The 19033-nt window shown below is 43.2% G+C and overlaps 1 protein-coding gene across 3 annotated transcripts in view; it reads right to left on the bottom strand.

The window, feature by feature from the left end:
• Positions 1–105: 105 nt before the first annotated feature.
• Positions 106–19033, bottom strand: part of arhgap21b (Rho GTPase activating protein 21b) — a 47754-nt gene continuing 28826 nt past the window's right edge. For 2 of the 3 annotated variants that reach the window (XM_049597811.1, XM_049597813.1), the window contains 16 exons: positions 16533–16679; positions 16042–16144; positions 15873–15918; positions 14640–14765; positions 14237–14536; positions 12301–12362; positions 12035–12180; positions 11805–11947; positions 10618–10776; positions 10414–10492; positions 10224–10297; positions 10031–10120; positions 9736–9903; positions 7370–7475; positions 3538–3569; positions 106–3206 (listed from right to left, as the gene is read on the bottom strand). In XM_049597811.1, coding sequence (XP_049453768.1) covers positions 1635–3206; positions 3538–3569; positions 7370–7475; positions 9736–9903; positions 10031–10120; positions 10224–10297; positions 10414–10492; positions 10618–10776; positions 11805–11947; positions 12035–12180; positions 12301–12362; positions 14237–14536; positions 14640–14765; positions 15873–15918; positions 16042–16144; positions 16533–16679 — 3353 coding nt within the window. In that variant the 3' untranslated portion in view covers positions 106–1634. The remainder of the gene's footprint in view (positions 3207–3537; positions 3570–7369; positions 7476–9735; positions 9904–10030; positions 10121–10223; positions 10298–10413; positions 10493–10617; positions 10777–11804; positions 11948–12034; positions 12181–12300; positions 12363–14236; positions 14537–14639; positions 14766–15872; positions 15919–16041; positions 16145–16532; positions 16680–19033) is intronic. The other variant, XM_049597812.1, reaches the window with a different exon arrangement.

Genomic DNA, 19033 nt, shown 5'->3' with positions numbered 1-19033 from the left:
ATCTAAAGCCACATTAAATCTGTTCTTTGCTTAATATTCTCCTGTGATGCTTTTCTACAGCGCAGTAAATAAATAAATAAATAAATAAATAAACGTACACGACCATTTGCCATTGACAAAATTTATTTCCAGTGTTTCAGGAGTCTGTGCACACCCCTCTAACAATCAGAGGAACACAGCATTGGTACAAACGGTCCAGCTCAATGAAGTGTTTCCTCACACAGGGACCTCTCTCCTTAGAGAAGTACCGCACTGCCCACAACACCCACACAGGCCTCATGAGCATCACCATCATCATCATCATCATCATCATCTCACAATACTGTACTTTAATCCTGCAATCTGATGGAAATGAAAAGTAAAGCAGCTAAAACATGGCATTTATATGTACATTTAAGTTACTTATTTTACAAGGAATATTTAAAATTCAAGTTCTGTTAAAATAAAAAAAATGAAACAACAGAAGAGGAAAAAAAAAATGTATAAAACATGTTAAGACCAGAGTGGAATGCCTAAGGAATGGAAGCTCGGCATTTTGTTACACCACCTGTTGAATGACTGAGAGTCGACAATAAAAATGTCATTCACAGTAACATCTTCGTGTATCTCAACAAAGACAATATGGCACCCATAACAATTCATTGTGAGGCACTTCCTATTGTGAAAAACATGATTTTCTGATTTGAATACCCATTTTCTTTTTCTTCCAAACCTTTTCCTCCTCTTTGCAACCAGCCACTGTCACATGTGTGAACCACAAACACCAAAAACACAGTGTTAACATTTGCATCAGAGGGATGTTGTTCACTGCTCTTTAAACCACAGAACTGGGATGAATAAGAACTCTATCTCCATTTGCATAAGTCCAGTGTCTCCTCGTCACTTTTGTACCTTTGGAAAGGCCCCTTTGACAGCAGAGAGCTTGTAGGCAGTCCACACACAGGCTGTACCAAAAACACAATTCAAGTACACAGAAAAATAGGGATATGTACACTTTAGAGTGAAACACAAGCATCTAAAGCTTTTAGTCAGTATTACAGCAAGCATGTCTGTACATTCTTCATTTGGTTACTGAGAGACTCACTGACTTTAAACATCTTAACTTTCTTTACACAAAAATAGTTCCTCTGCAAAACTAAAAACTTTTTTCACTACTTCCTATTCATTCTAAAAGTCAGTTCATCCTTAAAGCCACTTAGCTAAACCTTGAAAACTTAACTCGAGTGTCACTGTTTACACTTCCTTGCACAAACTTCACAGGCTCATCGTTTCATGAGTGACAGGTCCTCTCGGTCTTCAGCATAACAGGGATTTGTGTCAGGAGGGAGGATGTCCTCCTGCTGCGCCATCCCAAAGTCATTTGTCGTTAAAAAAAAAAGAGAAATTAAAAAGGTATAAACACCATTTTGTTTCATGCCTTATACATGAGCAAGATCAACGATCCCTGTGTGCAGTTAATTCTCTTTTCACAAGCACACACACCAGTTACAGACACGCACACACACTCGAGACAATTTTGTACAACATGCTCATTCACGAACATTGGTCACACAACAGACATTATACTGACGGACTCCCGGGTACGTACACATCTCACAGACGGAGAACATACAGTCACACACGTCCAACACTTCTCACAGGTACTGATAGAAGCGCGAATGGACCACCTGGGAATTAGTGAGTTTATGTGGGTGAGCGGTGGCCGAAAGGCTCAGATTTTTACTCTGGGGGACGTCGCCGTTCACAACCTCAGCTGGGTGATGTGGGAGTTCAGAAGAAGACGAGGCTCCGAGGTTGCCTGAGCTGCACAGCCCCCCTTGCTGTTCAGAGAGGTCCAGGCTGACCTCGGGATTGCTGGTGCGGTGGCGCTCGCGGGCAATCCAGTCCCCAATGGAGAAATCTTGAGAGCTGCACTTAGGCTTCAGCTGGTCCACAGCTGACAGCTCTGACCGAGAGCCTGAACCGATGCCAACAGGCCGTGACCAGTCTCCCAGAACAGACAGCTCTGCAAAGTCTCTCTGACCGCCCATAGTGTGTCTGCGTCTGATGTTCTTCTTCTTACTGCGGCCCTCTGGGGACCGGCTCCTCTGGCTGCCCACGCCAAACATGTCATCCACAGACATTCGCAGACGTACCTTCAGTCTGTCAGTGATCTTCAGCTTCCATGCAGGCTCTGCCTTATCTAACTCGCTACGAGACGAGGAGCTGAGGCTGCCTGTGGAGCGGCCTTTAACTGACCCCAGCACACGCGACAGTCTGTTGGAATCTTTATCGCTCCAAGCTCCGTCCAGTGAAGACTCGCTGACAGTTTTCTGTTGAGCAGCCTTCTTTCTGGAGAGCGTATCGCACTCGATGAGTCTGTGGGAGGGGAGGGGTCGAGGAGCTTCCTGTAGTTCTTGCTGATCAGCTTTCCCGACTGTAAACACAGACAAGTCGCTCTCACTGTCGGTCTCCATCGGCCTTCCCTCGCTGATGAGCTCACTTCTCTCATCGTCTGCATCGTCTCCGCCCCTGCTCTCCGCCACAGACTGCACTTCAGGACTGAGTGTGTTGAGCTCAGCTCCAGTCAGGAAAGTCATGGAGGAGGTGGTGGAGTAGTCGGAGGTGATGGAGCAAACCTCCGCTCCCAGCCCGCTGGGGCCAGCCTCTGGACCCTGAGCCGCCATCCTGCCTCGCCTCACCCTGGGCACTGACGCCTGGGAGCTGGTGCTGTTCATCGTACCAAGATCTGACACCGTGTCGTCGTAGTTGGAAGGCGGGTCTGACAGAGAGGACTGATGAGCCATCGGCATGCGGTAGCTGAGGTTCGGGGAATGGGGGGGTGAAGCGTAGGGGGAGCCGCTTTGAAGGGTGGAGGAGATGTGTTCTGGAGGCAGGGAGGGAGAGGGCTGCGATGTCAGGCTGCTTGAGAGCGACTCCTTCCTGTTAGTTTTGTCCAGCTGTTCCTCTGAGCTGTTCCTGCGCTCGTCTTTCTCACTGGTTTCATCCGTCTCCCCCTCCTCCTCGGTCCGGCTGTGCGGGGACCACAGAGGCTGCTGCTGGCTCTCCTCCGGGAGCTCCTTCTTGGGGAACACAGCGTCCAGGTCGTCGTCTGAACTGCTGGGATGAGCTTTGTCCTTGGGCTTCTTGCGCTTGCGGCTGGCGAAGAAGGAGGAGCGCAGCATCTCTTTGCTACACTGATCCTTCCCTGACCCCCACAAGCCCTGCTGACACAGAACAGAGGCTCATCAGGTGAATATCTATCACTACTGATGTTCGGCTGATAAAATAGTGCATCTCTTGTAGAAAGAAAGTAACTCCTTGTGCCATCTAGCTCCACTATACTCAAGAGAAGGCAGACATCTCTACGACTGGTATCTCCAACACTCAACAACTCACACCGACACACTCCAGATTGATAAATAGCACTACATGAAAGAGGATTTTTTTTTTTTAATTTTTTTTTTAAATTCTAGGGCAAGCTGTTCTTTTAAGAATATAAAAACCGCAAAGAGAAAATAACTTAGAGTCATGTGAAACAAAACAAGAGGACCTTACCTTTGATTTGGAGGAGTCACTACATGCTGAATCTGCATCAAAGAGAAGAGAGTCATTAATAAAAGTCTGCCAACCCTCTGACATGCTACAACAGTCAACAAGATAAAGAAAGAGAAAAGGCAGATTAAAAGTTTGTTGAGAGTGAAACTGACAGATGATCATGAGTATAATGAGAGCAGCTGAATGAAAGCAGACGAGACATTTTCGGCTCAGAGAGAGAGAGAGGCAGGACGAGGAGTATCACACTAAGCAGTTTATATGGATACGTGGATAAAGCGGCAGAAGAGGCCTGAGATGAAGGGTGAGAAGAAACAAAGTGAAAACCCAGCAGTAAACCAAGACACAAAAAGCAGCTCATGCTCATGTAATCGATGGAACGACGGCACACCACGGACAAACACGTCAGTCACAGAGCGTCACATGTAGCCACCAACCAGCTGTAGGCATTCTTTCCCAACTCAAAGACATCACAGAGGAGAGGGAGTGATGAGTTTGCTCTGACTTAAGGGGCCTGAGCTGAACAGATCAGTGAGTGTATGTCGTGGTCGATACAGATGGCGCAGGCAAGCCTTAGTATAACGGGAAAGATTGCTCTTACTCCAAGCTAGATTAACTCCTGCAGGGCCCTTTAACATGTGACCTGTCATTCTCAACAACATAAAAGGCAAATCAAAGAGTTCACAAAACTTTCTTATCTTACTTTGCAAAAGGAGAAAACACGCAAACTGCAGCTAACAAAGAAAAGCAGACGAATAGCCCTTTTCGACAAAACACTTACAGGAGCAATGGAGCCGCAAGAACTAAATTCAGGACCTGACAGTCGTATTTGAAGTGTTCCTGTTTGCATCTGAAAACCCTGAAGATCAGTCTATCAATGGATTAAAAGTGTCACGAAGCAGACAACTTCACTTCATTACTAACTTCACACATGACGTGTCCGACAGTTCTGGGGACCCCCTGAGAGGAACTGCCCACCGGGGAGCTCGCCTGGGAACTCCACAGGGCTTTTTTCTGTTTGCATTCAAACCATCAACAGGAACTCTAGAGTGACATAAGTTGGCCAGTGGTTGGTTTAGCAACATCAGTTTTGCTTTGATGAGTCAAAATCAAGTATTTCCTGTCACATAAATGCTCAGTAAAGCCGTCGTCCCATATGCCCCCTTTTTCTTCCTCTTTTTGTATCAAGCTGTTTTAAGTTTTGTGTTATCTGTTGTTTACGTGGATAATGGGTTTTTAAAATGGCAGTCGACAGTGCGACAATGACTCATGCTCGACCAATCACCGTACACTTACATCACTCACAGAAGCTACTCTGAAACATGAGCTGGGAAAAAAAAGAACTATGATCATTCTTACTTCTTGCGACCTACGGAGGTGACAAAGAGACACGTTGATCACTTTGATCAGCACTTTCATTTTAGACTCCTAAGGAAGCTGACGACTTAATGTCATTGTCAACATCAGACTAGACAATAAAGTCCAACTCCTTTCCTAACATAAGGCATTTTCAGACCAGAGAAACTTCTTCATATTTCTAAGATCCCTTCTTTTTATTGTGTCCGTATCACAAGAACTTGGAACTACTGTAGTACGAAACGCTGTTTGGAGGAACGTTTTTAGCTCCTACTTTAGAGTGGGTACTCTTCTAGCACAAGAGGACCACAGTGATGGGAGTGTACGGCTGCTGGTCAATCAAATGATCCAATGCAGCACCGCCAACCACCATTTTTAAAAACCCATTAAATGTATAAACAGAAAACAGAAACAACAGCTCTCATAGAAACAAATGGACGACAGCACAGACAAATGGACTGAGAGTGAAGTCCATGGCTTTACTGAGCACATCTGTGCAATGGTGGTGAACTTTTTGACTCGACAAAGAGAATCGCTTTGACCGCCATCCAGGTAATGTCACTCCAGTGGTCCTATTAACAGTGCAAATGCAAACAGAAAAAAAAGAGATCTTGAAGGTACGCAATTCTTGGGGGAGCTCGCCAGGGCACAGTTCCTCTCAGGGATTCCCCGGGGTTTCTTTTGGTCCACAAACATGTATTGTTACTAGTGGTCTTTGGTACTTCCTTATTGTTACCTAAATGAAGCTGTAAGAAAGTTGTATGAGCCGGAGGTTGGGACTCAGTGACATTCAGCTATCAGAAAGCACTACTTCTGGTACAGGGACTTTTTTGACAATAAGAAATAAGAAACTAAATTTAGTCACTCTGGTCAACGGGTCCTGAAATGGTTCCTGGGCTCCTGAAAGATTTCCTGTGTTGGAAATGGGCTATTAATGATCTAATTTAGGTTGAGTATGTGTGCGTCAGTGTATAGCGCAGGGTTGGGGAGGGAGACAGTGTGGGGGACATGTTAGTGATTGATGTAGGTGTTACACGTTATGTAACAGTAGGAGATGATGGAAGTATATGGCAGTATTTGTCTGTCGTTGAATGAAGACAAAGATTTTGAAATAAGGACATCACAGACAGCAAATCAAACAAAAAGACACAAGAGGAGGCACCTGAAACAAAAAAAACTACCTGCCGCGGCAAATACCACTACATCTACATGCTTGGAGACCCGTCCACTGCTATATGACTGCATGTGTGCCCCTGCATCAACAAGTCACTGCGTATTAACTGGCTGTGTGTGTGGGATTGTTTGGGTGTAAACGCGTGTGTGCTGGGGAACATCCAGCTCAGTCCCACCACTACGACCCCACCCTCAGACATCATGACAGATTATGCCACATGACCGGGAGAGAACCTGAGGTTGACCGTACCATGCTACTTGTCCTTGCGATCAGCTTTAGAGACAACAAGAGACAGCAGAAGGGCTTTCAGAGAAAGTACAGCAGCATCGCTCTGTATCCCCTCAATTTAGGGTATTGGTTTAAATATGAGACGTGCACACCACAGGAAAAATGACAAACATCGACTTCTCTTTCTTTCTTTTTTATCTTTTTTCCTCCTTTCGCCCAAATTTAAAAGAGCTGCGGGTTTCTGCAGACTAGGCAGCTACACTGGGCACAACACTCGTCCTTCTTCCTACAGTCCCAGCTGTCCATCACTGACATAACAGAGTCCATCAGTGACATCATCGAGTGATAGACGCCGCCCACTTGGCCTGTGTCAAGATTGGGTAATGTGTGAGTGCTGGACAGGAATAAGGGAGAAAAACAACACACTACACACAGAAGGGCAGAGGTCAGAAGGGTTAAAACTTCCATCGTTTCTTTTTGTTTGTTAGATTTTCTTTGGGAAAGAACATGCCGGGATTATGTGAGAGACGAGGAGGAGGGGAAGAAAAGAACTGAAAGAAAAGGAGTCGTCGTCTCAACACAGGTAAAGCACAGGGAGAAAAAATGACTTGAGCAAGAGAAAATAAAGAGTAAAGCAAAGAAATGAACGGAAATAAAACTTGAGGACAATTTTATCTCTTTGGGCAAATTAAACGTCAACAGCGAAACCAAACAGACTTCTATCCAAAGAACAAATAAATAAAAAAAGGCTCAAACATACTGCAAGGTATTTCAACAATTTTCAAAATGTATTCATTGAAAAATTACTGAAAAAGCTTGCTTTAACAGAAATACAAAGAAAACTTGTTTTCGCTCAAAGCATTTAAAATTACAGACAATAGGCATGATCATTGTCTTAGCATCAAATACTGACACACTGCAAATATTTAATCTTAAAATAAACTTAATGCACAAATATTTTACACTTAAATCTACTGTAATAATATTATTAATGACATATATTATGCTGCCATGAAAATATCTCTGCTGTGGTGATGCTGCAGTGCTGCTCCTAAGAGATAACTCTCTCAGACTTACCTGAGACTTCTCCCGGTGAAGCTGCGGTCCGCCCAATGTTGGAGAGCAGGTGGTCGATATTGGGCACAGGCTGAGACTTCACTGTGCTTTCCTGCTCAGCTGTGGTCTGAAGCCGCACATGGAGGGAACAGCAGCGTGAACAAGAAGAGAGAGCAAAGAGAAGATGAGTGACTGAACACATAAATAGGAAGATGATAATAACACCAGAAAAGACAAGAGATGCATTTTATCTAAAGTTGCATTAACAAATGACTGAAAAGGTTTATTGAAGGGATTAGGAAAAAAAATTGTTGTCCAATCAATACTGATAGTAAATGTAGCCAATTAAAGCAATAAATTCCTCAGTTTGTACTATTGTGACCAGAAGTTCGCAGCTTCAGAATCTATTGTTCTGCATCCAGTGCCTTAATCCAGTGACTTAAGCCTAGTTCACATTACACGATTTTCACCGCGATTCTGATGTCGCAGAGAATCTTGAGAGCCACCTTGGGTCAGAGGTGAGTCAGCAGATAGTCTGCCATGACGAGCCCTCGTGTGTGAACAAGCCTACGGGCAAGTCGCCCCCTCGTCTGTGACTGAGACTGGATATCTGGCATGCTAGAAAACTGGAGAAGGCTGACACGACTGACAAAGAGCATCAGCCAATGAGAGGCGGGATACGTCCCATGTCAGTACACAAGAAATGTGAGGAGGACAAGCCGCAGGGTTGCCAGGTCCACTTATTAGCTGCGACTTTGGGTTTGTTTCTCAAGTGGAGTTATTTGGGCTTGCTCTCTAAACATCGCCTTCCGCTATATATATCCATCTAATAAGTTTTTTAAACGCATGATAGTCGCTTCTTTTGGGCTTGTTTCCATAGCCCTGGTTGCTTGTTTCTCTCCCAAGATCTGGCAACACTGACAAGCCGGCAAGCAACAACAACAATGGCGGCATCCACAGGATCACGGAGAGCGCGTTGTGTTTGGACCCAGGCCCTGGAGGCAGATCTGACTCAACACTGGGAAGAATATCCATGGCTTTACGATGTGTTGTCTCCAAATTAGGTGATGCCAACGTGTTATCTGGGGCTCTGTCGGTGTGGGCTCGGTAGAGAAATCTTGTGGTGTGCACACACAGGTCATAAAGCAGTTGGCGAGACTCCACGACGCAAAATCAGGGTGAAAATCGTGTAATGTGAACTAGGCTTTAGTTGGTATGAGGAATAACTGCAGGTTGGGTTTCACCTCCGAGTAGACCTGGGGCGCTCTCTAGATACTGCTCAAAAACAGAACTTCCTCATTCTCTTCTCTTGTATTGTAATCTAGCTACAAATCCAACAGCAAAAATGGTGACCAATAAAATATAAATGCAGAGTATGTTACAGACAAAGATACATTTCAGCGTTTTGAGTGACTCTGATATTCAGCCGTACTTGTTCGAGCCACATCACACTGCCAAAGAAATACAGCGGGGAGAAACTGAGGCTGCGGCTGCAATACTTGCATGAGGATCGGCCGACTGGAACCCTCCAGAACCTGAGCTGCCAGGAGCAAACACCAACTGGTGATGCCTTTGCTCAAAATGCCCTCTTTGCCAACAAAAAAAGAATCATTCTGCTGCATGAATTTCAAGGCTGTTTTTGCTGGATGTTGTCACTGACACCAGGAGAGCCCTGAGAGAGCCTGTGTGTGCATCAAAGGTTTACTCTACTTGGACACAAGCGTGTGAAGACCTTCTTTAGGATCACAAAATGTGAACTAGAAAAGACAACCAAGACCAGCCAGGCCGAGAGGGTCCGAGAGGGGCAGATGACCACTGAGTGACCTTTTTTCACCCAACACTATTGTAAGCTGTTTTGTAAAGTTGCCTCTTAGCAAAATGCTCTGAGTAATTTCAGCTGGGCTTTTAAAGGAGCGGAGCTCTAATGCACTGCCATGGACTATTTAACAAAATAATGTGTGTTGCCATCTCAGTTCAAGCTGGTTCAGACTACTGAACCACCATGGTTTTATTTTGTTACCTGCAGAAGTATAGGGGCAACATATACATCTCGAATACACTATGTTTTGGCCGACAAAGTAATAGCTACGAGCTAGTAGGTTGCGTGTAATATATCCTGGTACATGTAGGTACTGCAGGCACGACTCTGTGAGCAAGACAACTCAGCTTTTTCAGTATATAAAGTACGCAGTGAGGAATTTATTGCCTTAATTGGCTGCATTTATCATCAACACTGCCTGGACTTCCACCAGGATATGGGTCTCCACCAACATAGTCAACTGAGCTGGAAAAATCTTATGATGAGAGCAGCTTTAAATACCCATATGTGTAAAATAAACTCTGATAAACCCGCAACAAAGAAAGAAAAAGAATGAAGTGCTACATACAACAGGGTCCTCGTCACCGTCATCAGAAAAGAACCAGTCGTATTGCTGGATAAGGTTCTCAACTATCTTGCACTGGTCCGGCATGTGATTGACCATGTTGGCCATGTTGTCCTCAGAGGTTCTGACCAGCGTCGGACCAAACACAATCGCCAGGTTACGAGGCTCCATCTAAACAGATGAGGTTGGGACAAATAAGGTTTAATGAAATAATCCTCAAAGGGAAACTGGATTTACGAGGGATTATAGGGTGTTACCTAATAACATTAACACTGACAGATCCTGTTAACTGCCGTACCTTGTTCTTTTCACAGTTGTCAGAAACCTTCTTGAGGTGAGCGCAAAGGAATTTCAGAGTTTCAAAGTGGTGATCAGGTAATTCTTGTATCTGCAAGGATTGACAAATAAGGGACAGAGTTGTGGGATTAATGGTGTGCCTAAATGTTATGCTGTTCAAGTGAATGCTTCTCATATTAAATGTTTCCACTCACCAGCCTCTTGAGCTCCTTTAATCTCTCCACTGAGTCTTCTATTCTGTTGGCTTCAATAAAATCAGCATACTTTTCTGTGAATGGAGAAGGAAAACCTTTAGATAGCGATCACACAGAACAATCCAACGTTTCTTCAGCTTGTGTTTGCAGTTTCTTGGTTATGACTTGCTGTGCATTTACAAGATCTCACCATTTGTAAACATAGGTTCTGGAAGTTTTCGGAAAAAGGACTTAAGTAAACTACTGATGACGTTGAGGTCCCGCCATTTCTGCAGAGAAGTGAGAGATCGAGAGAGTGTTAAGTGAAAGCTTACAGTACAAATCTGTCACTGCTGAAAGAAGCTGTCAATAAAGTGGCACACTGTATTGTGCAACCCGACTGTCAGTCACTCACGTCTTCCTGGATGTCGATGTCAGTCATGCCTTTGCTGTTGAGCTCCTCCTGCATGCTGGAGATGGCAGCGTTGTTTCCAGGCACTCTGTAGATTCCTGTGTACTCCAGCCCCCTCTCCTCCACCACCTTACAGCACACCTCCACGATCAGAGGAACAAACTGCACAACACACAATAAAAAGACATTCAATATGACATGAATATCAACATTTTACAAAAACCTACAAACTGTGTGGATGGGCAAAGATGTGATGTGCATGCACTTAGGAGCCATAAACATCAGTGTCTCCAACAGCCAGCCAAAGAGAGAATTAGCAACCGCTTTGGCTGACAGGTTGATGCTATATCAATACATCATCTGAATGCTACACTACAGGGGGATTTTCTCTTGAATACATGAATCCAGTGACCACTTCATGTGTTCCCCCACAGTGCAGCATGGCTATTACTGCGGTGGGAAGTTGCAGTGTCTTCTGCTGCCTGCCGACAGTGACAGCAGCAAAGGTTGTAGATTTTCCACAAAATAGCATTTTAAGTCTTGTGTGTAATTTATCCTGGCTTAATATGAGCAGAGGAAATCTCTGCTTGTCGCTAGGCTAATTTATACAATGTAAAATGCCATAGGCTTGTGCTAATAATGTTAGCATCTTATATTTGTTTGGAAACTGTGTTTAGTATAAGACAGTTTTGTGTCAGTGAACCTTGTGAGTTGTAATAGAGCTTAATTTTGTAACGTCACCTTTGTTAAATGTTGCTGTTGTCCCTGGCTTCATATGAGTGGAGAGTAGTCCGCAAGTCGCTAGGCTAATTTATACAATGTAAAATTCCATAGGCTTGTGCTATTAACGTTAGCATGTTGGATTTGTGGAGAAAATGTGTCCAGATAAAGAGTTTGTCTGTGAATGCTGCGAGTTATAGTGAAGCTGATTTGTGTACTTGTGTTTGAAACTGTTGCTGTTTAGCCATGTTTAATGTGTGTTTAATGTGTGTTTTGAATCAACTACACTTTACAGCACTTCACAGAAACCACCGCTGCCAACCAGCATTTTTGAGGTGTAATTGCAGAGCGACACAGACATCACTGCACAAGCATAAATGCTCAGAACAGCGTTTTCATTTCTTAGGACAATTTTTAACGCTCCGTATTTCCCGGGATTGGTCTACACATAAAGAGAGATTAAGACTCACCCTGTTAGTCTGTGCAGGTGGACAGTCATCAAGCCGCACCCCAAAAGTGACCCCAGCTGGAGTCTTCTTTTCAAAGGGCTTCCTCATGATCCCTGCGATGCCAATTTTCCAAGCAGCTCTGTCCCGTGGTGGACTGGAGTCATCTGACAAACACAAATATATGCACATATATTAGCCATCTGAGATAAGAAATGCCCTCTGAGCACACTAAAAAGAGCTGATGTCTTTACCTCTCAGCGCCCTGCGGTCCTCTCCTGTTTTGGGCGAATGAGGGCTGTGGACCTTGCCGTCTGCTTTACCTCCCAGGAAGGCCTGTTTGATACTGAGGGACTGGCGGGAGGTCTTGGGGGAGGGTTCAGACCTGCTGCTGGATGTACTGATCCAGGCAAACAGCAAAAAAATACAGAAATATTAACAATAGGTTGGCATGGAATTAAAATGTATATGGTCAAGTGCTGTGGTTGAGGCCCAGGGGGCAATGTGGAGTCCTGCATACCTCATCATGTTGTATTCTTTGATCTTTCTACTGATGAGGTCCTGACTTGTTACAGCAGCATTCTGCAACAACAGCAGAAATATATTACAACAGTCAATAAATGAAGTTAAACCTTAAATATTTCTTCTATATTAAATGCAGGTTACTTTAGATTTAGGCCTTCAAAATCAGAGGTGCATGAATGCAAATCTCTACAAATTTCCGTTACAACATCAGCAAATCTAAAATGTTTATTGGGTGGGAATCAGGAAATAGCCACTCATTTGACAGAGTGGTCGATTAACTGACTGGGACACAACCCAAAGATAAAATTAAAACTGAAGGTAAACCGTAGACAGGCCAATAACTGTGCAAATGACGCCTGTTTGCCTTGTGAGCCAGCTATCTTCTATAAGAGAGGATATAAAATACTAAAAGTACGACAGAGAAATGGAATTTCAAAGGCTAATAATCAATTATAAGATTGGGATCAGTGTTGGGCACCATTGCATTTAAGTAATAATACTATTCCCAATACCTAGTGGTGTAAGAAATTACAACTAACACAATTTGAGTAATAATATCACAGATACCCCCAAACCAAAGTAACTCATTACACCCTTACTGATTTGAAATCCAACAATAAATCATCCCCGGATGACTGCAGCAAGTTAGCTTGGATGATGCAAATGCTTACATTTAACAGCTGGAAATATTTCTATTACACTGATTTTTTGAGAGGAATGATGACAAAAATATTGTTGTTCAAGGTAGTACTAGCAAGACTCTTTCCACTGCAAACAACACAACCTAAAACCTCCTGAAAAACCAACTGTGACCGATGATATGACTGAGCCACAACAATGTCAAGCTCGTAAAAATACACCCCACTAAAGGCGAGTCCTGGATTTTAATCGTGGACAGCAGGCTACAAGCGCCAAAGAGCTAATGAAGCTTGTGGCTCGATATGTGGTAGATGAAATGTTGCCTATCTCCACGACTGCCCGGCCACAGGCAACAGAATTATTCGCAAGCTATCCAGCCTTAGCTGCTTTACTGGAGATTATCCTGACGTTCACAGAGATGCACGTGCAAAGTCTGAATTTTGAGGAGAGAGGATGCAATTACAAATGATGTGGGTGGGTATCGGAAAAGTAATATAACAAGTAGTGTCTCAAATTACTGCTGGCAGGGAGTAACAAGTGATAATACTACTTATCGAAAGTGTATTGAGTAACAAAGTACATTTTATGAAAAACGAGCCCAACACTGACTGGACGAGAGAGATCCTTCCAAGAGCGTTTAATTTAAATATTCCACAGTCTGACTGGATTTAACGTTTGATCAGTGGCAAAAGCGGTCTCTGCTGATAATAGGGGCAGCCTTACTATAGAAAGTACCACAATATATATACTGCATTCTCCCTATCTTTTACAAAACATGTCCAATCCTGGCTAATCACTTCCTGCCATACCTCCATCTCGGATATCAGTATGAATTCTTGCCAGGACATATCATTTTTAAAATCATTTAATGAGGTCTTGATGAAAGGCAGCTTACTGTTTGTCTCAGTCTAAACTTTTGCTCTCACACCCAAAGAAGTTTTTGTGTTCTACCCAGGTAGAACGAGTTTCTACTGACACCCTATTTTAGCTTTTGTTGAGTGTTTTTTAAATAACAGCTGTAATCCTCCTCTTCTCATTGACGCCATTATTGTATTTTATTCAAAGACAGACTTCAGTTCACTTTGTCGTTAGCCTGATGGGTGTGCCTGTCATTTCCTTCAAATCTACAGTGAAGTCTGGCTGCTTGTGTTTCCTGTAACAGCGAACAGCACGCCACAAACACTATGCTCTGTCCTGATGACATTTCACTCGGTAGATTGATGATGTCCCTGTCCCCTCCTGACAGATGCGTTTAAATTTCTCCAGACCTCCATCATCTCGCTACAACACACCTCTTCATCTGGGTTACTGTTTTCCTGAATGACTCTGATCCAGGACAGCATGTCGTCCCTCCCTTCTGCCTGGAACAAATACTCGCAGTCTGAGGTGGTGAGTCGCAGAACATTCTTGCGTCTCGTGTCGCTATAGGAGATGTCAATCAGACAGGCCTTGATGCTGATTCGCAGTGGGTCCTCGTCACATGGCATCGAAGCATGAGACAGAGCGTCCTTCTTGTCTTTGAAGAGGGTTAGGTTGTGATCTTGTAAAACAGCATACATCGGCTTCCATGATCTCATTCCTCCACCAACACGCTACAGAGAGGAGTAGAGAAGAGACAGAGAGAAATACTTACACATCAAAACATCAGTGCTATATGTATGGTTGTTAAATGAAGGCATGAGTGTACAGGCTTACCTTATTTTTATCTGTATTGAGTTGCCTAAAATTGAGCAGCCCTTCTTTGGAAGAATCAGCAAAGACGTCTGAAGAAGAATCCCTTCGAGATCCAGAATCAACAGAAGATTTATGTCCGTCCAGAGCCTGCAAGTGTGAATTATTTTTTCTAGCATTATTAGCGAATAGTAGAGTTTGACATGAAACATGGGGAGAGTGAGAGGGGAAGAAGACATGCAACAGGATCTCTAGGCAATCAAACTAGGGATGTCACAGTTACATGGTCACTGGGATATCCCAAAATCTAGAACATTTGTGACTCAAAATGCTAAGGAAGCCAGTGAAAAAATTGAGAGAGCATCAAAGCCTGTCTGACAAAAAAAAACACATCAAATAAAACTGTCAACACATCACACATCATGTCAAGGTGATTAAAGGGCTATTTTAAATTCATGAGACTCGTAGGATGTATTATAAACAAGAGCAAATTGGCAATAGCTGTTACCATGTACACACATGCATCCACGCTTTAATGCATTCACACAGACACACAATGTCACTTGTCACTAGTACAATAATGCCTCCCAATGACAACCTATTCATGAGGTATTAAAGGGAACATGTCAAAATAGTGTCTGCTTGTGATTATGTGCATGTCTGTCTATCTGTGTGTGTCCAACGTTTGGTCATGTTATTTGAATCCATTTAGAAGCTACATGCCTATTTGTTAGAGCCACTCCCATTGCCCTCCTTTTGCCAAGTGGCATGAAAAGTCCGTCAGCTGCCCTTTGGCTCATGACTAATCTTTCCACAAAATGTTGAGCAAGTCTGTGAATCCATTTGGAAGTTATGTGCCTTTTTGTGTTCCCCACCCACCTTTAAACCAATTGGCATGAACACAAATACACACTTTCACACACAAACAAATTTCAGCCTCCTGGGCCAAAGACTGGGGCTACAAAACAGAGGGAAATTTTGTGGACCGACCACCTGACCGACCATCCGACTTACAACAAGCAAAGATACAGAGCTGCTGGTTGCAGTTATGAGAAGAACTAAATGCATTGAGCAACAAGTGCCATAATATGACTCATGTAACAGTAAGATTCATCCATGTTGACATTTGTAAAAATTAAATAATAAAATTAAGTAAGTTAACTGTCAGTTCAGTGCTGGAGGTTTTTTAACTATTATGTTACAGTATTCAATCGACATTCATACACAAAATAATGCTGTGAATAATCCCATAGTTACCTTTCTCAGGACCCTGAAACTGGGCATGTTTTTCATGGAAGATCTCCTAAAGAAGTGGAAGAACAACACAGAAACACAGATTTGAAGTCAGAGACTAGGTCGGACAGATCAATAATCCAATACAAATAAGAAAAACAGAAGCAATGACCTCATCCTAAGATGCTCTCACCTTCTGCCCTCCTCCTGGTAGTTATCCAGACCCTCATCGTAGGATTTGGACCGCTCGGTTTTGCTGGCTGTATCAGACTCCTGTAAAGCACTTCTAAGGGACTCTGTACAGTGATAAACAAATAGGAAATTACCAGTATGTTATTTATTATTTATAAACCAAGTTATGAGTTATAGTAAGGGCCATGGCTGAGGTCTAAACAAATGTGAAAGGTTGAGGTGACTCATCTCTATTTACTGAGCATGGAAGGTGGAAGTGCCTAAATAAATGAATTTAAAGAGTAACTTAACACTACACCCAAAAATAAAAATCGCAAATAGCTAAAACTAAAAATACTGGTTGATAAGTTGAATGAAAGAAAATTGATTTTTTTTTTATTTCTGTAACTTCATGAAAACTGAAATCTCAATGATTTGTTCTTTCCAAATCCATTCTGTGAAGCCAAACCTTGACTGACGTAACTATCACCCATCCAACCCAATGCCGTTTACCTTGGTCATGTGACAGTTGACGACGAATGGGAGGGCATGGTGAGCCCGGACTGGAGGGACCTGTAGTTATGGATGGTGCAACAGATATCACAGCGGAGGGTGGAATAGGAGCTGCCTCCCGGTCAACACTGGGGCTGGTTGGCTCGTCTGTGATGACAATAAAAAATGGAGTGTGAGCACAGAGATGAAAAATACACATATTTAACTAAATTGATTTCTCCTTTATATTTCCCCAATATGTCTCTGACTGGAAGAATGCGGGCCTGCTGAATATTTAACTTTAACATCTGTGTATCAAAGACAGCTTCATTAATTATCATCTGTGGAGCTCAGGAAAAAAATTAAAAACAGTCTTTCTGTGACTCCCATGGCTTACATGCCACACCACAGCTGAGAGTCTGAACAGATCATCTCCTGACATGTTTCTTGAGGGAAAAGGAAGATCTTAACACTTGAGTACCGCCCACTCCTGGCACTTCAAGCCTGAAACAGCTCAGAGTACAAAGCTGCTCTCTGCAGCCGAGGGGCTTTTGGAGCTAAATTTAAAAGCAACTGTCCTAGTTCCAGCCTGTACCCAACTTTGAAACGGGGCAAAGGAAAAAGGATGTCACCATCGCCCAAACAAGGTCCGCAAGGCCACCTTCCTTACTAAGGTTTAGTTCAGTTTTTTGCCACAAAGGAAGTGATGAAAAAACAAACATGGCACAGACTGTGCAGGAGAGGTAAAAAACCCAAAGGGCTTATAGTAAAACCTCCCCTCTGAGATCTGCAATTTATCCTAATACTATGGATACATGTTACATAACCATAATGACAGAAGAAAACACATAACATATAAACATACTGAGCCCATTAAGTAAGGCACAGGTATGTTTTATAGTAACTTTAAATACTGACTGTGATGGGCAGGTTTTGATAGAGAAGGAATAGTATTCCAAAGTGATGGTCCTCTGTATGTTACGGCACATAGTCCAAGAGTTGTCTAACATTATTTAGGAGAAACAACTCTTTCAAGTCTTTCACTTTTGTCTACTCTCTCCAAAATATATGATGACCAATCTCTTCTACTATACTCCACATACATCAAAGTCCATAACAAACCCAAAGGACCTAAACTCAAATACCTGCAGTGAACTTTTGCATACGAGGCACAAATGCAGCAAAAAGAACAGAACAACTCAGGTCTCTGGAGTTTTAATGCTCACTCTCCTGACAGGCCATACACCAGGCAGCTTGCTATCACAACACCCGAAGGGTTCTGCCTCAGGTTGGGCATTGAACTTGGTACTTTTAAGGGTACCTACCGAATTACAACTGCTCTACCAACTACTAATTTGTATTCAATAAATCTGCACCTAATATCTGTACCTAAGAACGTGCCTGGGTGAGAATGCCTGGTTCAGAGAGGAGGCGGAGGCACTGCAAAGTGCCCCAAAGCCAGGAAGTCGGCCACAGAGCTCAGTGAGTTTCCCAGAAAAATGAAACTATTGCTGCAGTGCTGATAGCTTCGGCCTGTTTTATTTTTCGATCAATTTTAGAAATAGCCAAATATCACTGCTGAGTGTGATTGCGTTTTTAAATTACGTCCTTACCCCACATATTTGTCAGTTGTGTCCAAACAGAGACTGAGAGAGCAGACACAAACACGCATACAAACACAGATACACACATGCAGACAGACAGACAGAGAATTAGCTCTGTGTGATGAGAATAGAGACGAGGAGCAGAATCAGTTGCTGACTGCAGCTGGTTCAAATATTACATTTTTCTTATTATAAAAAGAGTTTAACACCAAAAAACGATGGCATTGAATATCAGTGCCAAATTCCAGGTACCAGCATCAGCAGTTTCAAATGTGAATGGTACCCAACCGTACTTCTGTCGCAGGCCCAGACTGTTCATCAGCAACATCATTAAACATTTTCCTTCAGAGAGACTCAGCTACTACAAGAGGTGTCAAAAAGCATATCCAAAATTAGACTGCACAGCACGATAATGATTAAAAAATTAACAAGCAAAAGCCAAAGTCCAGGTACGCTGCAAAATAGACTGAAAAATACCAGCCCTTACCGTCTAAACCTGAGAAAATAAAATATATGACCTGTCTGTAGATTAGCTAAATAGAATGATGGATTGGGATATTGACCAAATTACCTCACACGACGAAGGCCTGGACCAGTGGGCTTTCAAACAGGCCATTGATGAAGGCCCAGCAGCTTACACAATCAAGGCACTGTTCTCCTGAGCTGGGGCACCAGGCCCAGAATGGTGGTGTTGCGGCATCATCACTGTCACTGTCTGCTTTGTCTGCACCTGCACCTGGCCTGTCAGACCTCCTTAACAACCAACATTACATGGACCACTGAAGGAACGACACAAACACTGTTGGTAATCCACAAGTGTAGTGACCTCACTGATAACTCTGTAGTGAAGACATTCCCTGAGCCCAACCCCTATCTGGATAGAAGGGGTGGACAAAATATTGTCCATATAATGCTGTA

This window comes from Epinephelus fuscoguttatus, linkage group LG15, assembly GCF_011397635.1.
Source record: "Epinephelus fuscoguttatus linkage group LG15, E.fuscoguttatus.final_Chr_v1".
Taxonomy (NCBI): domain Eukaryota; kingdom Metazoa; phylum Chordata; class Actinopteri; order Perciformes; family Serranidae; genus Epinephelus; species Epinephelus fuscoguttatus.
Note: the sequence above shows the minus strand (reverse complement) of the source record. Positions and strands in the feature narration are given on the sequence as shown.